At 38.8% G+C, this 17,937-nt stretch overlaps 1 protein-coding gene across 5 annotated transcripts in view; it reads left to right on the top strand.

The window, feature by feature from the left end:
* The window catches only part of LOC140268285 (collagen alpha-1(XI) chain-like), a 75,610-nt gene that overhangs the window by 22,024 nt on the left and 35,649 nt on the right, over positions 1–17,937 (top strand). For all 5 annotated transcript variants that reach the window (XM_072363061.1, XM_072363060.1, XM_072363059.1 and 2 more), the window contains exons 6-22: positions 3,749–3,838; positions 5,279–5,377; positions 6,849–7,136; positions 8,053–8,118; positions 9,434–9,475; positions 9,832–9,894; positions 11,954–12,028; positions 12,463–12,546; positions 13,778–13,834; positions 14,365–14,418; positions 14,532–14,585; positions 14,986–15,039; positions 15,155–15,208; positions 15,913–15,966; positions 16,072–16,116; positions 16,879–16,932; positions 17,030–17,074. In XM_072363061.1, coding sequence (XP_072219162.1) covers positions 3,749–3,838; positions 5,279–5,377; positions 6,849–7,136; positions 8,053–8,118; positions 9,434–9,475; positions 9,832–9,894; positions 11,954–12,028; positions 12,463–12,546; positions 13,778–13,834; positions 14,365–14,418; positions 14,532–14,585; positions 14,986–15,039; positions 15,155–15,208; positions 15,913–15,966; positions 16,072–16,116; positions 16,879–16,932; positions 17,030–17,074 — 1,278 coding nt within the window. The remainder of the gene's footprint in view (positions 1–3,748; positions 3,839–5,278; positions 5,378–6,848; positions 7,137–8,052; positions 8,119–9,433; positions 9,476–9,831; positions 9,895–11,953; positions 12,029–12,462; positions 12,547–13,777; positions 13,835–14,364; positions 14,419–14,531; positions 14,586–14,985; positions 15,040–15,154; positions 15,209–15,912; positions 15,967–16,071; positions 16,117–16,878; positions 16,933–17,029; positions 17,075–17,937) is intronic.

The following is a 17,937-nucleotide window of genomic DNA, read 5'->3' as shown; positions in this document are numbered from 1 at the left end:
AAGGAGTAGACATCCCAGCAAGCTCACTCCAAGATCAAACTGTGCGAGAAACTTCATAAGTTCAAAGGTCATGACAGTACAATTGAAAAAAAAATGAACAAGGACTTGTTTGAAAAGGTTATCAAGAGAAAGCCTCTTCTGTCTAAAAAAAACATGGCAGCATGGCTTAGTTTTGCAAAATTGCATCTGAACAATCCACAAGATCTCTAAATCAATGTCCTTTGGACAGACAAGACTAATTGAAGATATTTGGTCATACTACACAGCACCACATCTGGTGAAAACCAAACACAGCATATCAGCACAAGAACCCTATAACAACTGTTAAACACAGTGGTGGAGGGCTGATGATCTGGGGTTGTTTTAAAGCCTCTGGGCCTGGATACAGTGCAGTCATTGAGTCACAATGAACATCTCTGTATACCAAAGTATTCCAAAGTCAAATGTGAGGCGATCTATCTGAAGACTAAAGTTCAGCTAAAATCTAATTATCCAGGACAATGGCCTATATTTTGGCTTTGCTTCTGTTGCATACTGCATAAATGTTGAAACATGTTATGCGTTGTTGTTCATAATTTTAAGACTTGTTACTGGCCAGAGATTTAGTTTCATTTGCTGTTATGTCTGATCGGCAAAAACGCAGGAAAGAAAGATTATTTTTTTTAGATGACTGTGCGCTGATATGTAGATTCATGATATAACATATGACGATTCTTAGCTTAAACTTCAAACTTCTTGGAAAGAAACAACAAAAAGTACTCCACAGCCATAAAGTGAGCATTCGGAAAGAGAAAAGCTTGTGTTTCTTTGTCAGATCGGATCTGTCTCTTTCTCTGCACTGTGTTTTACAAGTGGAAACACAATGACATAAAAAATACATGGTTGAGTTTGAAATTTAAGTTTAATTGCCACTGCCTTCAAACCATCACTTAGTGCCTTTTTAGACATATTTTCTAATTGAAAAGCAGGGCTTTGTGTCATGGCTTGTTTTTTTTATTTCATGTTAGTATTTTAGTTCTTTTACTTATTCAAGCCTTTCTGCTGGTTGACATTTTTTCAGTATTTCACAAAATAACTGATGAGCTCACTTTGGAAACTTTTCTTTTTTCCCTGCCTCGAAGTCTGAGCCCACTTTGGAGTGGCCCCGTGATTTATATCACTAACGAGTTCTGCAGGCTCTGCCCAGACTCACAGGGAAATTTAAGCTTTTCCTTCCCCAGCTAGACATCCAGTACCTGGAAAAATAGACTTTAGATCTCTGGTTCAAGAGAGTTAAAGAAAAAAAAAAAGAAATCAGGAGCTGCTTCTCTATTCAAAATTATTGGCTGTACAGTGGGTACCAGTTCTGGAAAATATCGCCTCATCATCAAGTTACTTTTCAGCACCAACATAAGGATTTTGTCAATTCTAAATAGACAGCAGGGAAAAGTTTGGCTGAAAGAACAGTAAATCTGGTTTATTCATTGTCAGTTTCTGTACAGTTAAAAGGGGAATGTTCTTCCTACATTCCAGCTCAGTATTTTACAAACTTCCTTACTCCTTCCCAGCCTCACAGCACAAGTTTCTCCCGCTTCAGTCACTAATTATTTTAAGCCAAACTACTACAATTACCCAGAAGTTTTACTTTGACTTTGAAAGATGCCCCTTCACTGCCTTTTCAGTCATCATGCACATGTCTGCAGCTGTTTTGAATGGAGGGAGAGGGACTGATACAGTAGCAGAAAGGGGAACCTTTTTTTATGAGCCCTTCATTATTTACGTTTTTCATTCAAGCCTGCAGTCAAGTGCCTTCATCTCAACCAAAGGCCTCAACGCCATAAATCTTTCTAATCTTGTCTTCGTTCTCTAATTTTGGCTATATTTTTCTCTGACCCTCTCCTAGTCTGTGTTTCCTTCTCAGTTAGTCTTGCTGGTCTGGCCAGGGCTTCTCTTATATGACCTTGCCCCCTTTGGACCACAAAACAGAGGCCAGGCCAGCAGTACAGCAGGCTATGGATATTATTTTTATGAGCATAGCAGCTGTCCAGGGACCAGTATTTATTGTTGTGCTGATAGTATGCTGCTTATCAAGGGCTGCTGTGTTAAAATAATCTATCTTGCCTCTGTTTTGACAATGTGAGGAAATCAAAATATTTTTGACAAAAGATTGAAGAAGCCGATTAACAATATAGTATGCAAGTCCCGGGCAGTGTGTCAATGACAGTCCTTTGACTGGTGATTTAAAGGCACAATTTGTGGATTTTTTCAAAGTAGAAGGCGGTTTGTTTACTATCAAAAAGGCCAGAGATATTGAAGAACTTTCAGTATTATTTAAATATATTATAGTTTAATACTGCCAGACACTCAGAGAGCATGGAAATGATCCAACAAAACAAACCGCATTATTATCTGAATAGGCTTTGCACCCTTGACTTGCTGCTGTTTTCCAGTCTTCAGCATATTCTGATCCTAGTAGCAGAGCAGATCTTGTTATCAACATGAGAGCGAGTGTAAGTCTGGCAAGAGATTTAGTGTATATACTAAGGTTATTAACAAATACTAGACAGACGGCTTGTCGCTCTCTACAATGCTGCTGATCATTAAAATCTTCAGCCATCGGTACTGTTTGATTCATGAAGACTTGTCGTCTAAAATAATTGACAACAAATAATTTTTGTTGTCAGAGGTGTATTATTTTGTCATTTCATGCTAGACTGAGGTCAGGCTGAATTCTGCAGGAACTCACTATCCCATCTCTACAAACAAAAATATTATAACGCAATCCAAGCTAATACATTTTTAAAACAGTAGTCTACATGTTGGTTATAACATACTGGTTGTTTGTCTATTAATGAATTCATCTCCGCATAGCCCTCTACTTGTTGTCTTTATGCTAAGCTAATTGTCTTCAGCTGTTGTTCCAGCTGAATATTCAACATCATAAATTATAAAGGTGCTATCCAGTTCTAACTATTTTAAGAAAGTAAAAAAGCGCATTCCCCAGGCTAGTGCAGTCTGAAATAACAGAAGGGTGTTTTTGATGAGGTTTCTTATCTGATGGATCATGAAGAAATTCGCTCTCAAATATAAACAAAAAACAACAGAATGCAAAACAGGATTATGTTATACAAAAAATACTTTTTCATGATTTTGTAGCCTAGAACATAATTTTACTGTTGTTTGTTAATATTTCAATACCCCTTAATTTTCAAACAGTATGGTATTAGAGTAATGGTTTTACCCCCCACTATTGTAATCTCTGTGATCCCCATAATTAACCAACATGCAGCATAAGAGTTCTGTTTTAATGAGCCATTAATGAGTGCTGGAGGCCATTGTTGGCATAAAGATTAAGCAGCGGAGGCACATACGTTTTCACTGGCATTGCATGAACCTTCTAACATCCTGTTTAAAGTAAACAGTACTCTTAACTGGTGATTGCCTGAACTCGTGCTCTCATGTGAAGGTCAGTGAAAAGGGAAATGGGAATAAATAAAAAAGCGTTGTGTTTTAATCCATATAATAAACAGTTCAGTTTTCTGTTTATGGATGTGACATTTAGTCTCCCCACAACACCCAACCATTCTGTTTTAGAAAAAGCATGTTGATACAACCTGTTTGAATAAATGTACTTCAAATTTTTGGTTTAAATGATTTAAAAAAAGCCAACATCTTACAAGCTCTGGAGTGTGCCTCTCAGGCATTGTGTGGCTTTGTTTACATGATGGCACCTACTAACTGATTGCCCTGTCATGCATTTTTCTTACAGTACACTAATTATGACTATGGTGATAGCTATGACTACGGTGAAGAAGAGGTAGTCACTGAAGCTACCCCAACAGATGGAGGAAAGACTGAGGTAACACTTGACTAATACAGTTATCATAGCTTAACATCCATGTCTTTTACACACTGTTAACTTGTTATGCTTTTCTTTTGTTCAGCAGTTTCTCTCTCCTTTCCTCTCCTTTGATTATCTTTCTTGACTCCTTAACCTCCTCTGTGTACCTCAAAATTGTACTTCATCAAATTTTTACCATAAAAAAAACCAAGCGGTACAAACGCTCGAAAGTTTGGTTACACTTCACTAAAAAGGACGACAACAGGGCAACTTGCAATACTTGCAAAGTGGATGTTTCATCAAAGAGAGGAAATACTTCCAACATGCAGAAACATTTGCGCACACAATAACTATTAATGAATGTTGCGTTTTCAATCCGCTCCGGACTAACGTTAGTGAATCTCAACTCAGCAGCAGCAGCAACGTTAGCATGTCCTCGGCTAATACTGCAGGTAACTAACTAACTAACAAACACTGCCTGTCATCTTAGCTTCATTTGCCTCATTGTAAAACCTGCTATAAGTTACGGTTAACGTTAAATTAATGTCTTCTCATGCATTACATTTAGATGACCATCACGACAGACAGAGTTTGACTGGCTCAGAGCCAGAGGCTGGCAGTTCTACCAAAAATGCACGTCTACCTCTAGCTTCATCTTTCAATGAAGCAGGGAAGAGTAGACCTGTTTGTTATCCTTTTTTCCAAATGAGAACCGATAAGGGAATCGATAAAGAACTGAATCGTTAAGCAGAATCGAAAATGGAATTGGAATCGTAAAAATCTTATCAATTCCCATCTCTACCTATCTACAGCTACACCCGTTATGAAATGTGAAGCTTGAGTAAACTAGAAGAGAAGTTAACCAGTGGTGAGCGTGGCTGGCAGCCACTTGCCTGCTCCGCTAACACACAGTGGATAGTGGTCAGTTGCTTCTCCTAGGGAATGGTCGCTAACCCTCTAACCCACACCTATTTCTCCTCATAACTTGGGCTAGGTTCTTACTTAGTCAGTTCCCCACTGCACCAGCAAAGTAACTGTACAACTCTTCCCTGCAAATAGTAAAGACTAGTTCCCACAATCTCCTATGTAGACCCTACTGACCTTGGCTTTCTGGAGCTGTAGGTGCTGCTCTGTAGATTCAAAGCACAAATCCAGGAAACCCCCTGCAATACTATTAATAGATTTTGCCTGTAAGTCCTGTAGGAAAAAAACAAAACATGGACCTTCATTTTTTTTAGGGGGATTTCACAGTATAAGCTATTTGCTAATGTATAAGCTTTGAATCCAGAACATCTCTATAACAATTACTCTCCCTAAATGTATAGAGGAAGCCATTTCACCTTAAGAGCTATGTAGGGATACGCCACAGGCACATCTGCATTATCACAAGTCATTGATTGTTGCAACTGGATTTTCCCTTTCTCAAATTTACTTTTATTGTTTCTGCTCTGATTTTAGATGAATGTGGGTGGAGACTACTACACTAGTGAGTATGACTACACCACAATGGATGGAAGTCAGCCTGAAACTCCAACTGAGAACGCTGGTCAAGGCCAGGTAAATTTTTTCATTTGTGAATTTTGCATCATTGTCACAAATTACTATTCTTAGTTTTGTTTGGGGCATCAGATGTTAACGATGTAACCATATGTTTAAGAATTAAGCTGTGGAACTTCATAGACAAAGATAAAGATACAACTTTCTTCATCACTACCAACAAAATCTGTTGGTTTGATCATTTTTAGGCCTAAACCCAAAATGGCATTGCTAAAAATCAAACATCTCACTCCACTTGTCCTTGAAATGTTGCTTCCATCAGGGAGTCTAGACAAAAACGGAAAAAAAGGGAAAAAAAGAATGTAATTCACTATAACCAATGGCAAATCAGTAAACAGACACATCTATGATTTTGGCAGATCTTAATCCGATGTCTTAATTTGCACTAAACCATCACATAAAACACAAAATAATGAGAAACAGTTCAAGGTGAAAATTGGTGATTGATCCGGCAAAACATGCATTGGGCTTTGAGTTGGGAATTTCAATTAAAATTTGCAGCTCCCAACCCCACCAACATACGTTTTTTGTGGGATTTTTGTGAAAAGTTGAGGACTTAATGTCTAGATAAACACTGTCTGCTAAAGTGTTTGATTCACTGGCTGTTTGGACATGGAGGCACTCTTTTAGAATTGTTAACCTCCTTCTGCTTAAGATGCCTTCAGCTTTCATAAGCTCCCATTAAGTAGTCTGAGCACTATCCTCACAAAGATTACATTGGAACAAACAGTTTCATCATCTTATACCTAATGTGAAAAGTTTGCATGAGATGTCTGAATTTTTATTTTGTTTCCAATTTTTAGGTTTTCTCACAGTTTACTATTATCAAATTGTGCTTTTGACTAAAACACTCATATACCTCTTCCATAAAGCATTGTTATTAAATCCGTACAATTAGTAGTCTAGTAAATAATAGTATTGATTTTTCCATATGTATTACTTGCTTTCACTTCACTGGGTTATATAATTCAAATGACCAAGTCCATAATACTGCACAATTTCTGTAATATTTCTAGATGTTGTAAAGTACATAAAGCATATATATCACTATGTATTTCTTTCATTTGTAAATCACATTAATTGCATTTAGTTATTGTCATTGTTCCAACAATCTGAGACATCTCACAGCCCTGTGACATTGCAGAGAAAAATTACTGATAGAAACTGCAAATATCCTCTGGATGTCCATGTCAGCAACAGGACCTACTAACGATACTCTATATTTGGGCATATTCACATATGTGTTTTTTTGGATGCTGTCATATGGAACTGTGCAGAACTTGGCTGAAACTCTCAAAAGTTGAACTCGGTTGGTGTTCCGTAATTTTACTTAAAGAACATGCTTAACTGCAAATCCTCGACTCTTATAAACGAGTATAAAAAGAAACGTGAAATATTAAAGCTGTTTACATTGCTCTAACAACACTTTAATGTTTCTATCACCCCTTTGCAATGCCTGGATTGATCCCAGACTTATGAAGAGGAAATAGTGGATGATTACATCACCGGTGTGGAACAGGTCGGTGTGGACCCTACTGTTGCCATAGAAGCTGTTGTCCCAGTGGAAACCCAAGACAAGGTGGATCCTGGTACTGACGTGTATGAATTTAAGGAATACGACCTGAAGGAATATGACAACAAAGAGTCTGTAGACAAAGCTTACGACTATGGTGATTACGGTCCAACTGATGCCAAGCCTCCATCTGAAACATACGACGAGGAGTTTGGTCCAGGAGTTCCAGCGGAGACAGACTTCAGTGTAAGTGCTGGAATGGTTGGGGAGGTATCACAGTGGTGGCATTCAGGAATTTGAAAAGATGTGGAAGAGGAGGATGCCATTCTTTTGATGGGGTGTTTGCGGTTCCCTTTTTGTTTGTTGTTTTTAAAGATTTTAGCCTCAAGTACTCTGCACACACAAGCAGGAGAAACACCTAGTCTTTCACAGATAAACAGATGTTGGCCCAGCTGTTGGCACAAGCACGCCCTCATGGCCTCTCGACCTCAGTGGCATCTACTGTTTATCAGAGGCATGGCTATATATATGGATATTCTACCACCAATCTGTTTGGTTTATCAGATGACAGACAGTCTTTGCAAATATTTTTTTTCATGAAATACATCTCTACAACCAGAGAGAAATTGCTGAGCTAGTCTTGAGGTTTGTCTTTTTCCTCAGGAACCAAATTCTCAGAGAGAGGAAGTGACACAGTCTTTATCTGGATGTTGGCTTGAGATCTGTCTGCTCTGAATTGCTCTGTTAGCGCTCCACATTCCCAGCCCCTCTTTATAAATTTCTCATTAAGTACCGGTTTCCTCTGTAGCCTAAACTCTACAGGTTTTGGTCACAGTGCTGCAGTTGGTTTGTGAATTCCTCTTGTGTGAAGTCATTGTGTGGGTAGTGTCAGGTAACAGCTTCCATATAAGTGCAGTTTTTTTTTTCTTTCTTTCTTTTTTTTTTCGTGGCACCTTTTTCACTTTAAGGACTCGTAAAAAAAAAAAAGTGTGGCCAAATCCAAAATTATAGCTTCTTGAAAATTAAATGATTCTTGAGGTTTATTTTTCGAGCAGGCAGAGACTTTTTTTTCTTTCCTACTACTGATGTTATGTCTGTATGCATAAAAATTTCACTTATTGTGTTAAAAAAAACCCTCACATAATGGGTCTTATGTCCTCAGGTGGGTAGAGGTCAGAGCTACCTGGGAGAAAAAGGAGAGAAGGGTGAACCAGCTGTCATCGAGCCGGTAAATATTACTCTCATGTTTTAATTATTTTAACAATTAAGTGTTATAAGTGTTGAAAGTCACATTCAAAACCCCAGGCAGCCAAAATGGCTTGTCTCCATAATGGCCCAAATCTGGCAGGCAAGAGAAAGCAAGTTGACTCAGTTATTGTTTGAATATCTCAGCATCGGCTCAAGAACTTCAGCCCACATCTGGCTGCTGTAACTGAGCCAGGTCTCTTCCTTGTCATGATTTCTGTTACAATCGTCACATAAGTTAAAAATGCAGCCAAATTTGACAACTGCTCCAAATCCACACAACCAATTCTAGCCAAATTTGTCAATCAATAGTCGACCAAAGCAGTCTCACTTTTGGTGATCAGCTGCCAGAACACATCTTATCGTGCCAACACTTGGCCTCAACTGGCCCAATTCAGCTTGCTGGGAATGTACTAGAAACAGAAACATCTAAAAATGGTTTCAAACTTTATGTGAATACAATAATAACATGGCTGTGACTCACAGGGTAGAGCGTCTGATGACAACTCTGCTACCATTGTGAGGAAGCGTAAAAGAAACACAGCAATGTACTTTGTGGTCTAAAGGTGCTGCGTAATGTGAAGACAATCTACCTTCACAGTACTGAAATAAAAGCTTGGATCCTTTTTAGTTTAGTGGTTGATATGTTGTTGAATAAATAGCCAATTTTATTGCTTATGAAATGAAGAAGGAACAATTCCCTGGGATCCACACAGATTTCAGATATGTCACATTATTATATTCACATTTTTACTTTCATATCAACTTTGCATTTCAGTTGTCTGAGTGATTTATAAGACGATAAAAAAGCCTCACATTGCTGCATATTTTCTGAAAAATGTATCTCTTGAAGAAATACCTTTTTTAAATTTGATTTTACATTTTTTGTTCAAAATGAGTCATTTTCAAGTTCATCTGGACTTAGGGTCTTAGTTTTACTTTAAGACTATCTTCTGTCCTTATAAGGTTTAACTTTCACCTGAAAGTGATACACACCCACTATCTAAATAGAAATGCCACAAAAGTTTTTGAGAGGGCCATCTTATACATTATACGGCTACACACTGACTTCCATACCATCTGTACCACCACAGGTATGCTACCAAATCTTTTAAACACTGACATTACAGAATGCAACCAACACAGCTTCAGTATTGTTAACGTGTTGTTAATGAGTAAAATCCTCAACCTCAAACCCAACACACCCGCTGCTTCTATTTTTCTCCCCCATTCTGAATTGCCTGTGGATTTACAGGCTGCTCTATAATGCTACTGTATGCACTTTTTTCTTTTTGCAGGGGATGCTTATAGAAGGACCCCCAGGAGCCCCTGGCCAGGCAGTGAGTATCACATTCTCCCACACTCCTGTCTGCCTTCCACAGATGGAGAACAGCTAAAGAGGGAAAAAATGTCTTTATGGAAAGACCGTCAGCCCTGATTGCCAATGAAGCCTGAGTTGGGAGAAACTGTCAAAATGTGTATTTGTGCATGGATGTTTTTGTCTGTGTGCAATGAAGAGAAAGATGGGGGGTTGGGGGGTACTTTATTTTGAGGCTTGTTTCTTTCAAACCAATGGGTTTGCGTCTGTCTTTGTTGGCTTCAGCATATGTAGCACTGGGGAGACTGAGTGGGGTAGAACAACTGGTTAGCAGTAGTTCTGTGGCAATGTGGTAAGTGTATGTGCATCTGGTTTCAGGGTCTTCCTGGTACCCCAGGATTGCAAGGACCCCCAGGTGCCCATGGTGATCCTGGTGAGAGGGTGAGTAAAGGCTGGCTTCATTTTACAGCTGATTGTAGATGTACTTGAAAAACTCTGTGACCCATTTTTTATACATCGTGAATTAAAACGTGATTCTTTTATTTAGCTAAAAGGTGTTTATTTGCAACAGTTAGTTTAGATTCCATATTGATTGTTAAGAGAAACCCTTGTCTTCAGCCAAAACACATTTGTTTAGACCATGATTAATGCATGCACACTGAAATGTAAACTTCACCATTAGTCAGTCGTCTTTTTTATTGGATCATGTTGATCTTTTTTTCTTATCTAATCATTTCTTCTTCATTGGTAAGCTGTGAGGGATTGTTTCAGTACCATGCAGTGAATAATGCAATTTAACTCGGCTTCCTATTGCAGTAGGAGGGAACAGTGAGGAGTCGTGGGGGGAAATGAGATGCCCACAAAACTGTCAATACACCGACAAAAGAATAGTTCTTAGAAACAGCTGTGTTGGTGTGCTATGGGATTGCTGCAAAGTTCAAGGAGTTTGTTGTAAAATATGTAGAAGCTGAGAATCTCAAACCTTTTTTTTCCCCCGGCACAGTGGGATTCCAGTCATCTGTTTGATTGATTGGATGACAAAGAAAGTGCCTGTCCCTCCCCGTTAAAAAGCTCAGCTTGTTTTTCTTTTTTTGTTTGTTTTTTATTTTTTTCGTCACTCGTCAACATCTAGTCTCTCTCTGGAATTTAACTGTTTAATTGCCAGCCAAACAATACTCAGATGCACCTCCCCCAGTATGATCAACAGTCCTCAACAATACAGAAGGTTTATTGTTCTACAGGGTCAAAATGATTGAAAAATATATCGCTGGTTCAAAAGTTTCTCCCTCCTCCCTTCATTTCCTCCCACGAGTGACTGTCTCACTGAGGACTGACAGGAGGATTAAAATTGACTGGATTCTGCAGTCTTGCGGTTTTCCGTTGTGCAGTATTCGCCTGCGCTCAACGTCTGATCATCTCATCGCTCTTGCGAACACTGCATCCCTCCCTTCCACTCAAACACCACTTTCCCAGCTATGTATGACCATCACTAACACTAGATGCCGCTATGCTCACAATCACACCAAGGGATGAGAAATTTCACCACCACATGGAGAAGGCAAACGAGAACAGATGGCATTAATTTGAGCCAGTTTGAGATTGCGGCACATGATGAGACTGCTAAATAGATCCTGGTTTCCCTGGAGGCAGTGTACGCTGCTTATGCTTCATCTGATTTAGGATTCTTATTGATTTATATAATCCAAATATTGTAACATTAGAATTTCATACAGTCATTATTCAATAAAAAGAAAGTTTATGCTGTAGTTTTGAGTTTTACATTATCTGTCTGAAATATCCCAACAGCTCATGGATAGAGAGCCACAACAGTTGTTACAGACATTCAGACAGAAAGTATAAAATTTAGCCCCCCACTTGGATGCCAGCGTCGGTTGCCAGTTTGGGTTTTGCTGCCAAAAGCGATGTGCAGGGGATGGATCTGACTCAGAACCCGAGGATACTACACATGTAGATTGGGTATCTGTCACACAAATCATCCAAAGATATCAATTTATTTTCTGATGCAAAGATCAGTAAAGATTGGCATTTTAACATGGAGCTCTATGGGAACTGACTTTTGGAGTCAGTCTTAAGTGGCCATTGAAGGAATTGCATTTTACGGCACTGATGTAATTTTCTACTCTTGAAGGCTGCCACTTGGCACCAGTATGAATTCTTTTTTCTAATAGCACCCACAACACTTTGTCTCAATTTCTCATCCATGGAATTACTTTCGTTTTGTTGATTTTTTTTTTTTAATGAGCAGTTTTGTCGTATTGGATTTATATTCAATATCCTTAAGCTAGCTAAAGCAGAATGCATTCTTTGTCTTTGCCTGTAACTGAATTCCCAGTTGTATTCTACTTGGTGGGATGAATCAGTTTTGGTTTAGAAAAACACCAACAATGTGGACTGCAGCAAAATGAACTTCCCTTTTAAAATATTGTTGTTAAAGAGAGGCTTTACTTTAGAGAAAGAATAATTATTTTTTCCTCTGCAGGGTCCTCCAGGACGTCCTGGTATTCCTGGTTCAGACGGTGTCCCTGGGCCTCCAGGTACCATTCTGATGCTTCCAGTAAGTCCTGCTGTTTTCCACATGCCCACTGTCTGTCTTATTTTCCTTACATGCTGCGTACCCTTCATCTCAGGCACAAGCCCATGGACACACTTCACTTGGTGCATTTACCTCATTGCATCACCAGTAGGCCAAGGCTCGCAACCTTATTTTCTTTGGGTTACAAATCACTTACCTTGTAAATGTCAGCCTGTTCAATGGAGTGGAACCATTGACGGAGGCTTTGAAATGCAAAGTGACATATATTTGTGTGAGTTTGCATCGGTGCTTGTGAGTGTGTGTGTGTGTGGCATGGGAACAGTTTTATAGCTTTAGCCGAACACAGGAAAATTTTGAGAACGCTCACCAGGGTGACCGTTAGATGTCATACTCTGTAAAAATGAGACAAGTCCATTTCATTTTAACTATTTCCTTCTCTTTTTTGTGGTCATCAGTTCCGTGCAGGTGGTGAGGCACACAAGGGACCTGTGGTGTCAGCACAGGAAGCCCAGGCTCAGGCCATCCTATCTCAGGCTAGAGTAAGTGTCCCTTGTATACTCACATTTTTCAGTTCAGTGGACACTATCAAAATATTCTGTCTGTCGGTGTACTATAGTAGCTGCAGTTTAACCTCAACCAGATGCAAATTGGGTGTAAATCTCAGGTTCTTATTGTTGGAATTAGTGTTACGCTCAAGTGTTCATCAAAGACACATTTTCAGTGACCTAGAAATTGTAGTTAATAACAAAGAATCATTATTCATGAGTCTACAATCACCAGGTAATTTCCACAATATAGACCTGTGTTATGCATAGCTCCAACATATGTTCCCAGGGGTCCTGAAAACCATTGCGCTGTTTAAAAACACATTGGATTTTAGTGCTTTAAGCAAGGTGTGATCTTTTGTTGGACACATGGAGATCATTATGTGTTGCACAAACACTGAATATTTACACATTAAGAACACTCTATGGAGCTGAATGGCTGCCAAAGCTGGTTTTCAGTAATGTCTAGAAAGTAATTGTCACCTTTCAAAAACAAACCCGTCATGCCAAAGGTTTGGCCTGAAGGAGGGAAAAATAATAAATGAAATACTTTGCCGTGCTTCTGTATTAATTTGTTCTCCTCATGCATGCCATAAAAATTTTAAAAAAAAAACGATAAAATGTCCACCGTATACAGATGCCGCTTTGTATGGTTCACTGTTTGAGCAGAACACTGAGGGGCACGAATTGAACTGATTACCTATTTAGAAAGTTTTGTCATCACAGAGTAATTATGGTGCAAATAATTTCCAGACAACTTTTCTGGCTTTTCTGTACTGTGATCAGTTATGACAGAAGAAAAGACCAGAGTGGTAAACAGTGAACCGGAACAGAGTAAAGCCAATAAAAGGCTTTACATCTCACGTAGGCGAAAGGGGAATTTTTATTCTTTATTATTCGCAGATCATTTAGCATTTAAACCAGTTAGTTCAATTGGTCGTGTCCATTTTAATATCAAAAGTACCTGCCTTATTTAATGCACTTCATGTAACATTCTGATATGCTTACCTTTGTTTTGGAAAACAAATAATATAAATTAGGCTTTTTAAGGGTTGATCTTTACCTTTAGATGAGAAAAGTTAAAAAAGACATCAAAGTAAAGCCATCTTCTTTTAATCCAAAAGATATGTTATGATGGTGTTAGATGAAAACTTTTTTATTTGCATGCATCCTACTGGTACAAACATGCAGTGTGGTTTATGGGTTGTTTTGGTCTGATCCACAGCTGACGATGAGAGGCTCACCTGGTCCGGTAGGCATGGCAGGAAGATCTGGTCCTGTGGTAAGTAGGTTTTTAAACACCCATTACATACAAACACATTCATGGAAAATAATACCGTCCAACAGTTTCACGAATGATGAGAAACACATTTGATGTTGGTTCTTCTTGTTGTCATTATTAATAATTTTCACACATTTCTGAACATAGACTCTCGCATATAGTGAAAAATTAAAGCAACAGAAACACAAAACTTTTACAGATTACCTGTGAATTTAACTGGAGATTTCTCACATTATCTCAGGAACCCACAATAGCTGAACCGATCCTTGACCGTCCATGTGTTCCACATGACCTGTGTCATTTTGCCTTTCTCAAACAACATGTGAATTACACTAGTCTTGTAATTTATGGATTCATGAGAGATTTTGTTTGAAATGTTGAAATATGATTGTTTGGATTTCTAGTAAGTTAAAGTCCAAATCATACAGTGCTGGTTTCTTAGCCAAAGGATGAGATAAGAAAATATTTGTCTTCAATGAAGATGTATTCATTCACCAAACTCTGCTGTGTATGTTTATTCTTTTATTTAGGGAGGTCCTGGGGCTACTGGACTTAAAGGTGACAGTGGTGATTCAGGGCCACAGGTACGATGGTTACTTGTTTTTTGTCATTGTGTTCTTCATTTGTATATAAAGCCTATTTTTATTTCTGAACATCTGAACATAAACACATTTGAATATTCATATCTTCACCATAGGGACCCAGAGGTCTTCAGGGTACAAGTGGTCCACCAGGCAAACCAGGAAAAAGGGTAAGAGCACTTTTCTACCAGGCCAGACGTTTTAACGTTTTCATACTTTTTCATTTATTGATCATTGTCGTCCAGGACCTCACTGTACTGCACCAGAGGACCAAATATAGATTTAAAAAAATTCTGTTATTGAAAAACAGTAAGAACTCTCAGATCGATGCCCAAACAGATAAAGAGGCTGTTAGTTCCAAGCATGGCCTATTTTCAAATACTTCAGCTGCACCCAATATTTGTCTCTGTCTCTTGTTTGAATTCATAAAGTCATGTTTATTTCGCTCTGAACTATTTGGAAAAGTTATAGCATCAACCCTGTATTTATTCTCCATAATCCTCAAAGATGACGAATTGTTTTCCAATGTGATTTCCATGCGGTTTGACGTGATCTGTGCATATCCTTTAGGGTCGCAACGGAGCTGATGGTGCTCGAGGAATGCCAGGAGAGGCAGGGGGAAAGGTAAGGTGTAATCCAGATTTTCCAGGTGTCCTTTGGCTGCATTCATAAAGTTGCCTGGGCCTCACTCCATCTGACATATTGATCATTTTCTTTTCTTTTCTTTGCTTTTGTTTAGGGTGACCGGGGTTTTGATGGCCTCCCTGGTCTCCCTGGAGAGAAGGGACACAGGGTAAGTATGAAATATGACAGTTTTGTGTTTTGTAAATGTTCAAGCTCAGAGGACAAACATCAGTAAAAACTTGTCTTTTATGTCTAGACCCAAATTCTAATTACCACAGGCACTGCTGCCCTATAACCTGTCTTTACAGCAGAACTAAGACTTGATAATTCAGAGGACACCTTCCATCCATATCATGGAAAACTAGTGTTGACAGATGTGACTTTTGAACGAGTGGAACTCATTGGGGTGTTTGACCCAGTTACGAGAGGTGTGGCCAATTCCAGAACCACTTAGGCAGTCTTTAACCAGGCCTGGAGGAGAGTGAAGGGAGCAGAGTATAGTGTTTGTGGAATTTGGGCCTACATATACAGCCCAAAAAGAGACACAGAGATCACAGAGGGGTATTTCTAGACAGGCTTTCTAGCCTTATCCTTTACTGAGTAATTACAGGGCCAGCAGAGGTACGCCAGTCCTTATAGAGGACCATGCCAGCTGTGGTGACCATGCCTACTGTAGATTAAAGGTGCCTTTGACCTATTTCGGTTGTTCTTTTTACAACATCAGTTTTCCAAATTTCTGACCCACATATTTTTTTTCAAAAAGTGAAAATTAGGATTTTTTTTTTCTCGCTGTTGAGATCAAACATGTTGACTCGGTTTTGATGCTACCACTCCTAATCTTCATCGATGTTCCCCTTCTCTGAACTTTTCTAGGGAGAACAGGGCTCCACGGGTCCTCCAGGGCCTCCTGGAGAGGATGGCCCAAGAGTAAGCAGCATCCTAGTTACCATCTGACCTTCATCTCTCTTAGCTGACTGCAAATTTCCTTTACATTACATAAATAACACACTGCTTTTTTATGTCTAACAAAAGGGTGAAGATGGCCATGTTGGACAGAGAGGTTTGGCAGGAGAGAGTGTGAGTATACTTACTGTTGTCAGATAACAACGTTAGGAAGGGTTGTTAAAAAATGAGTAATGAAAATTTGACTATAATGTTATTCCTCACCTACTCCCATTCCTATCGCCTATTCCTTATTATTTTCCTTATTATTTTCCTTATTATTTAAATATAATTATTTAAACATCCTCCCCAAAACTGTAATGACATTCCGGTCTGAAGAACCAGTGCCTTTCCAATCTTGAAATCTTGACCTTACCAGGACAGAATAGCTTTGCATACCAGATCAGGAAATAGAAGTGAGAAATGTGCTGTTCCATGAATATCCGTGAGAAAATTCCATATTCTGCCAAGTGCCCTTCAAATGGTGCATAGAGTTGCATGAGAAACAGTTTGCTCCCCGCCGCACCCAAAACAGCATCCTCATTTTAAAGGAACAGTTTCACAGCATTTCATCATTCCCTGCCACTAAGAGGAAAGTATTTGTACTGACTTTTCATCTTTAACTGAAAAGGGGGAACAACTTTCATTTCACCCTGCATCTGTAGTTTCCATGCATGACCACAAGGGGGCAGTTATTTAGAAATTCAGGCCAATCATTGATATTCACTACCAAGGAACTTTCAGTCCATCTCATAAACAGTACCATATGTTATGTTTTATTTAATTGTAAGATAGTTCTAAAAGAAGTTTGCACACTTTAAGATTAATTATCATATATCTGTATTCAGGTTGTTTTTTGTTGTATTTTTTTAACTTTGTTATCTTCTTCATATGCAGGGGCCAAGAGGTTTGCTTGGCCCCAGAGGATCTCCTGGTATTGCAGGACAGCGTGTTAGTATGCTTCTCCCTTAACATTCACTCCTCATACTTCACATTGTGTTGTTCTTGCTCAGTAGTGACTTTCACTGCCCAACTCTGATCTCTTTAGGGTCTTCCTGGACTTGATGGGCAAGCCGGTCCCAAAGGAAACATGGTGGGAAATATTTACGTTTTGTTTGTTTTAATAGGAAAGTAGAAAATCGCATTTGTCAGGACCACCTAAGCTAAGTTTGTCAATCGGCTTGCCTCATTACAAGTCTGTGACCTTTAACTTCAGTGCAGCATGACAAACATGGAGGTCTTAACGCAGGTGTTGATTAATGGTTGCAAACGGATACAGATGCAGTTTCTTATTAATATTCTCAAACTGCAAAGTCTGCAGTCTAAAGCTGAGAGATGGTACCATTATGCATCTTCACAGAGGGTCTTGGTGGGATTGCGAAATCCACCGTGGCCTCAGAGTCAGAGTCAGTTTAGTGTCAGAGAAAAAAATCAGCTTTTGGAGAGTCTAAGAACAATCTCAACATATCCCATAACTTCCATGCAAAACTTGAAAATGTCCATTTTAATGCAGCTTCCAAAGTAGTTGAGCCTTGTTGGTAAACACATGATCGCCAGACAAAAGGCATGTTTTAAGGAATTCTTACCTAGAAAAGAAGATTTTTACTGAGGACATTTGCACCCACTGTCAAGGAATCTAAATTTATCTGTAGAAAGGATTTATTTTGTGTTTGTTGTAACAGCTGTACTAGATTATTTCACAGAGGATTTTTTATGTGTTTTGTATATGACAAATGCATCCCTGCTGACTAAATGTCATAAGCAAAGTTATATTTTGTGCCTTATGTCACCAGATGGTTCGCTCTTCAGCTCCAAAAGCTCCATAAATTAACGTTGTCTTTATTTAATCTCTATTTATTAAATTTTGGTGAATTATTCAAAGACTGAATGAAATAGAATCAAGTGCGATGGGAAATTTAATTAAATGCTCTTTCATTTTTTTTTTCTTTTATGTGT

The sequence above is a fragment of the Leuresthes tenuis genome, unplaced genomic scaffold (genome assembly GCF_036924035.1).
Source record: "Leuresthes tenuis unplaced genomic scaffold, fLeuTen1.0.hap1 SCAF_14, whole genome shotgun sequence".
NCBI lineage: Eukaryota > Metazoa > Chordata > Actinopteri > Atheriniformes > Atherinopsidae > Leuresthes > Leuresthes tenuis.
Note: the sequence above shows the minus strand (reverse complement) of the source record. Positions and strands in the feature narration are given on the sequence as shown.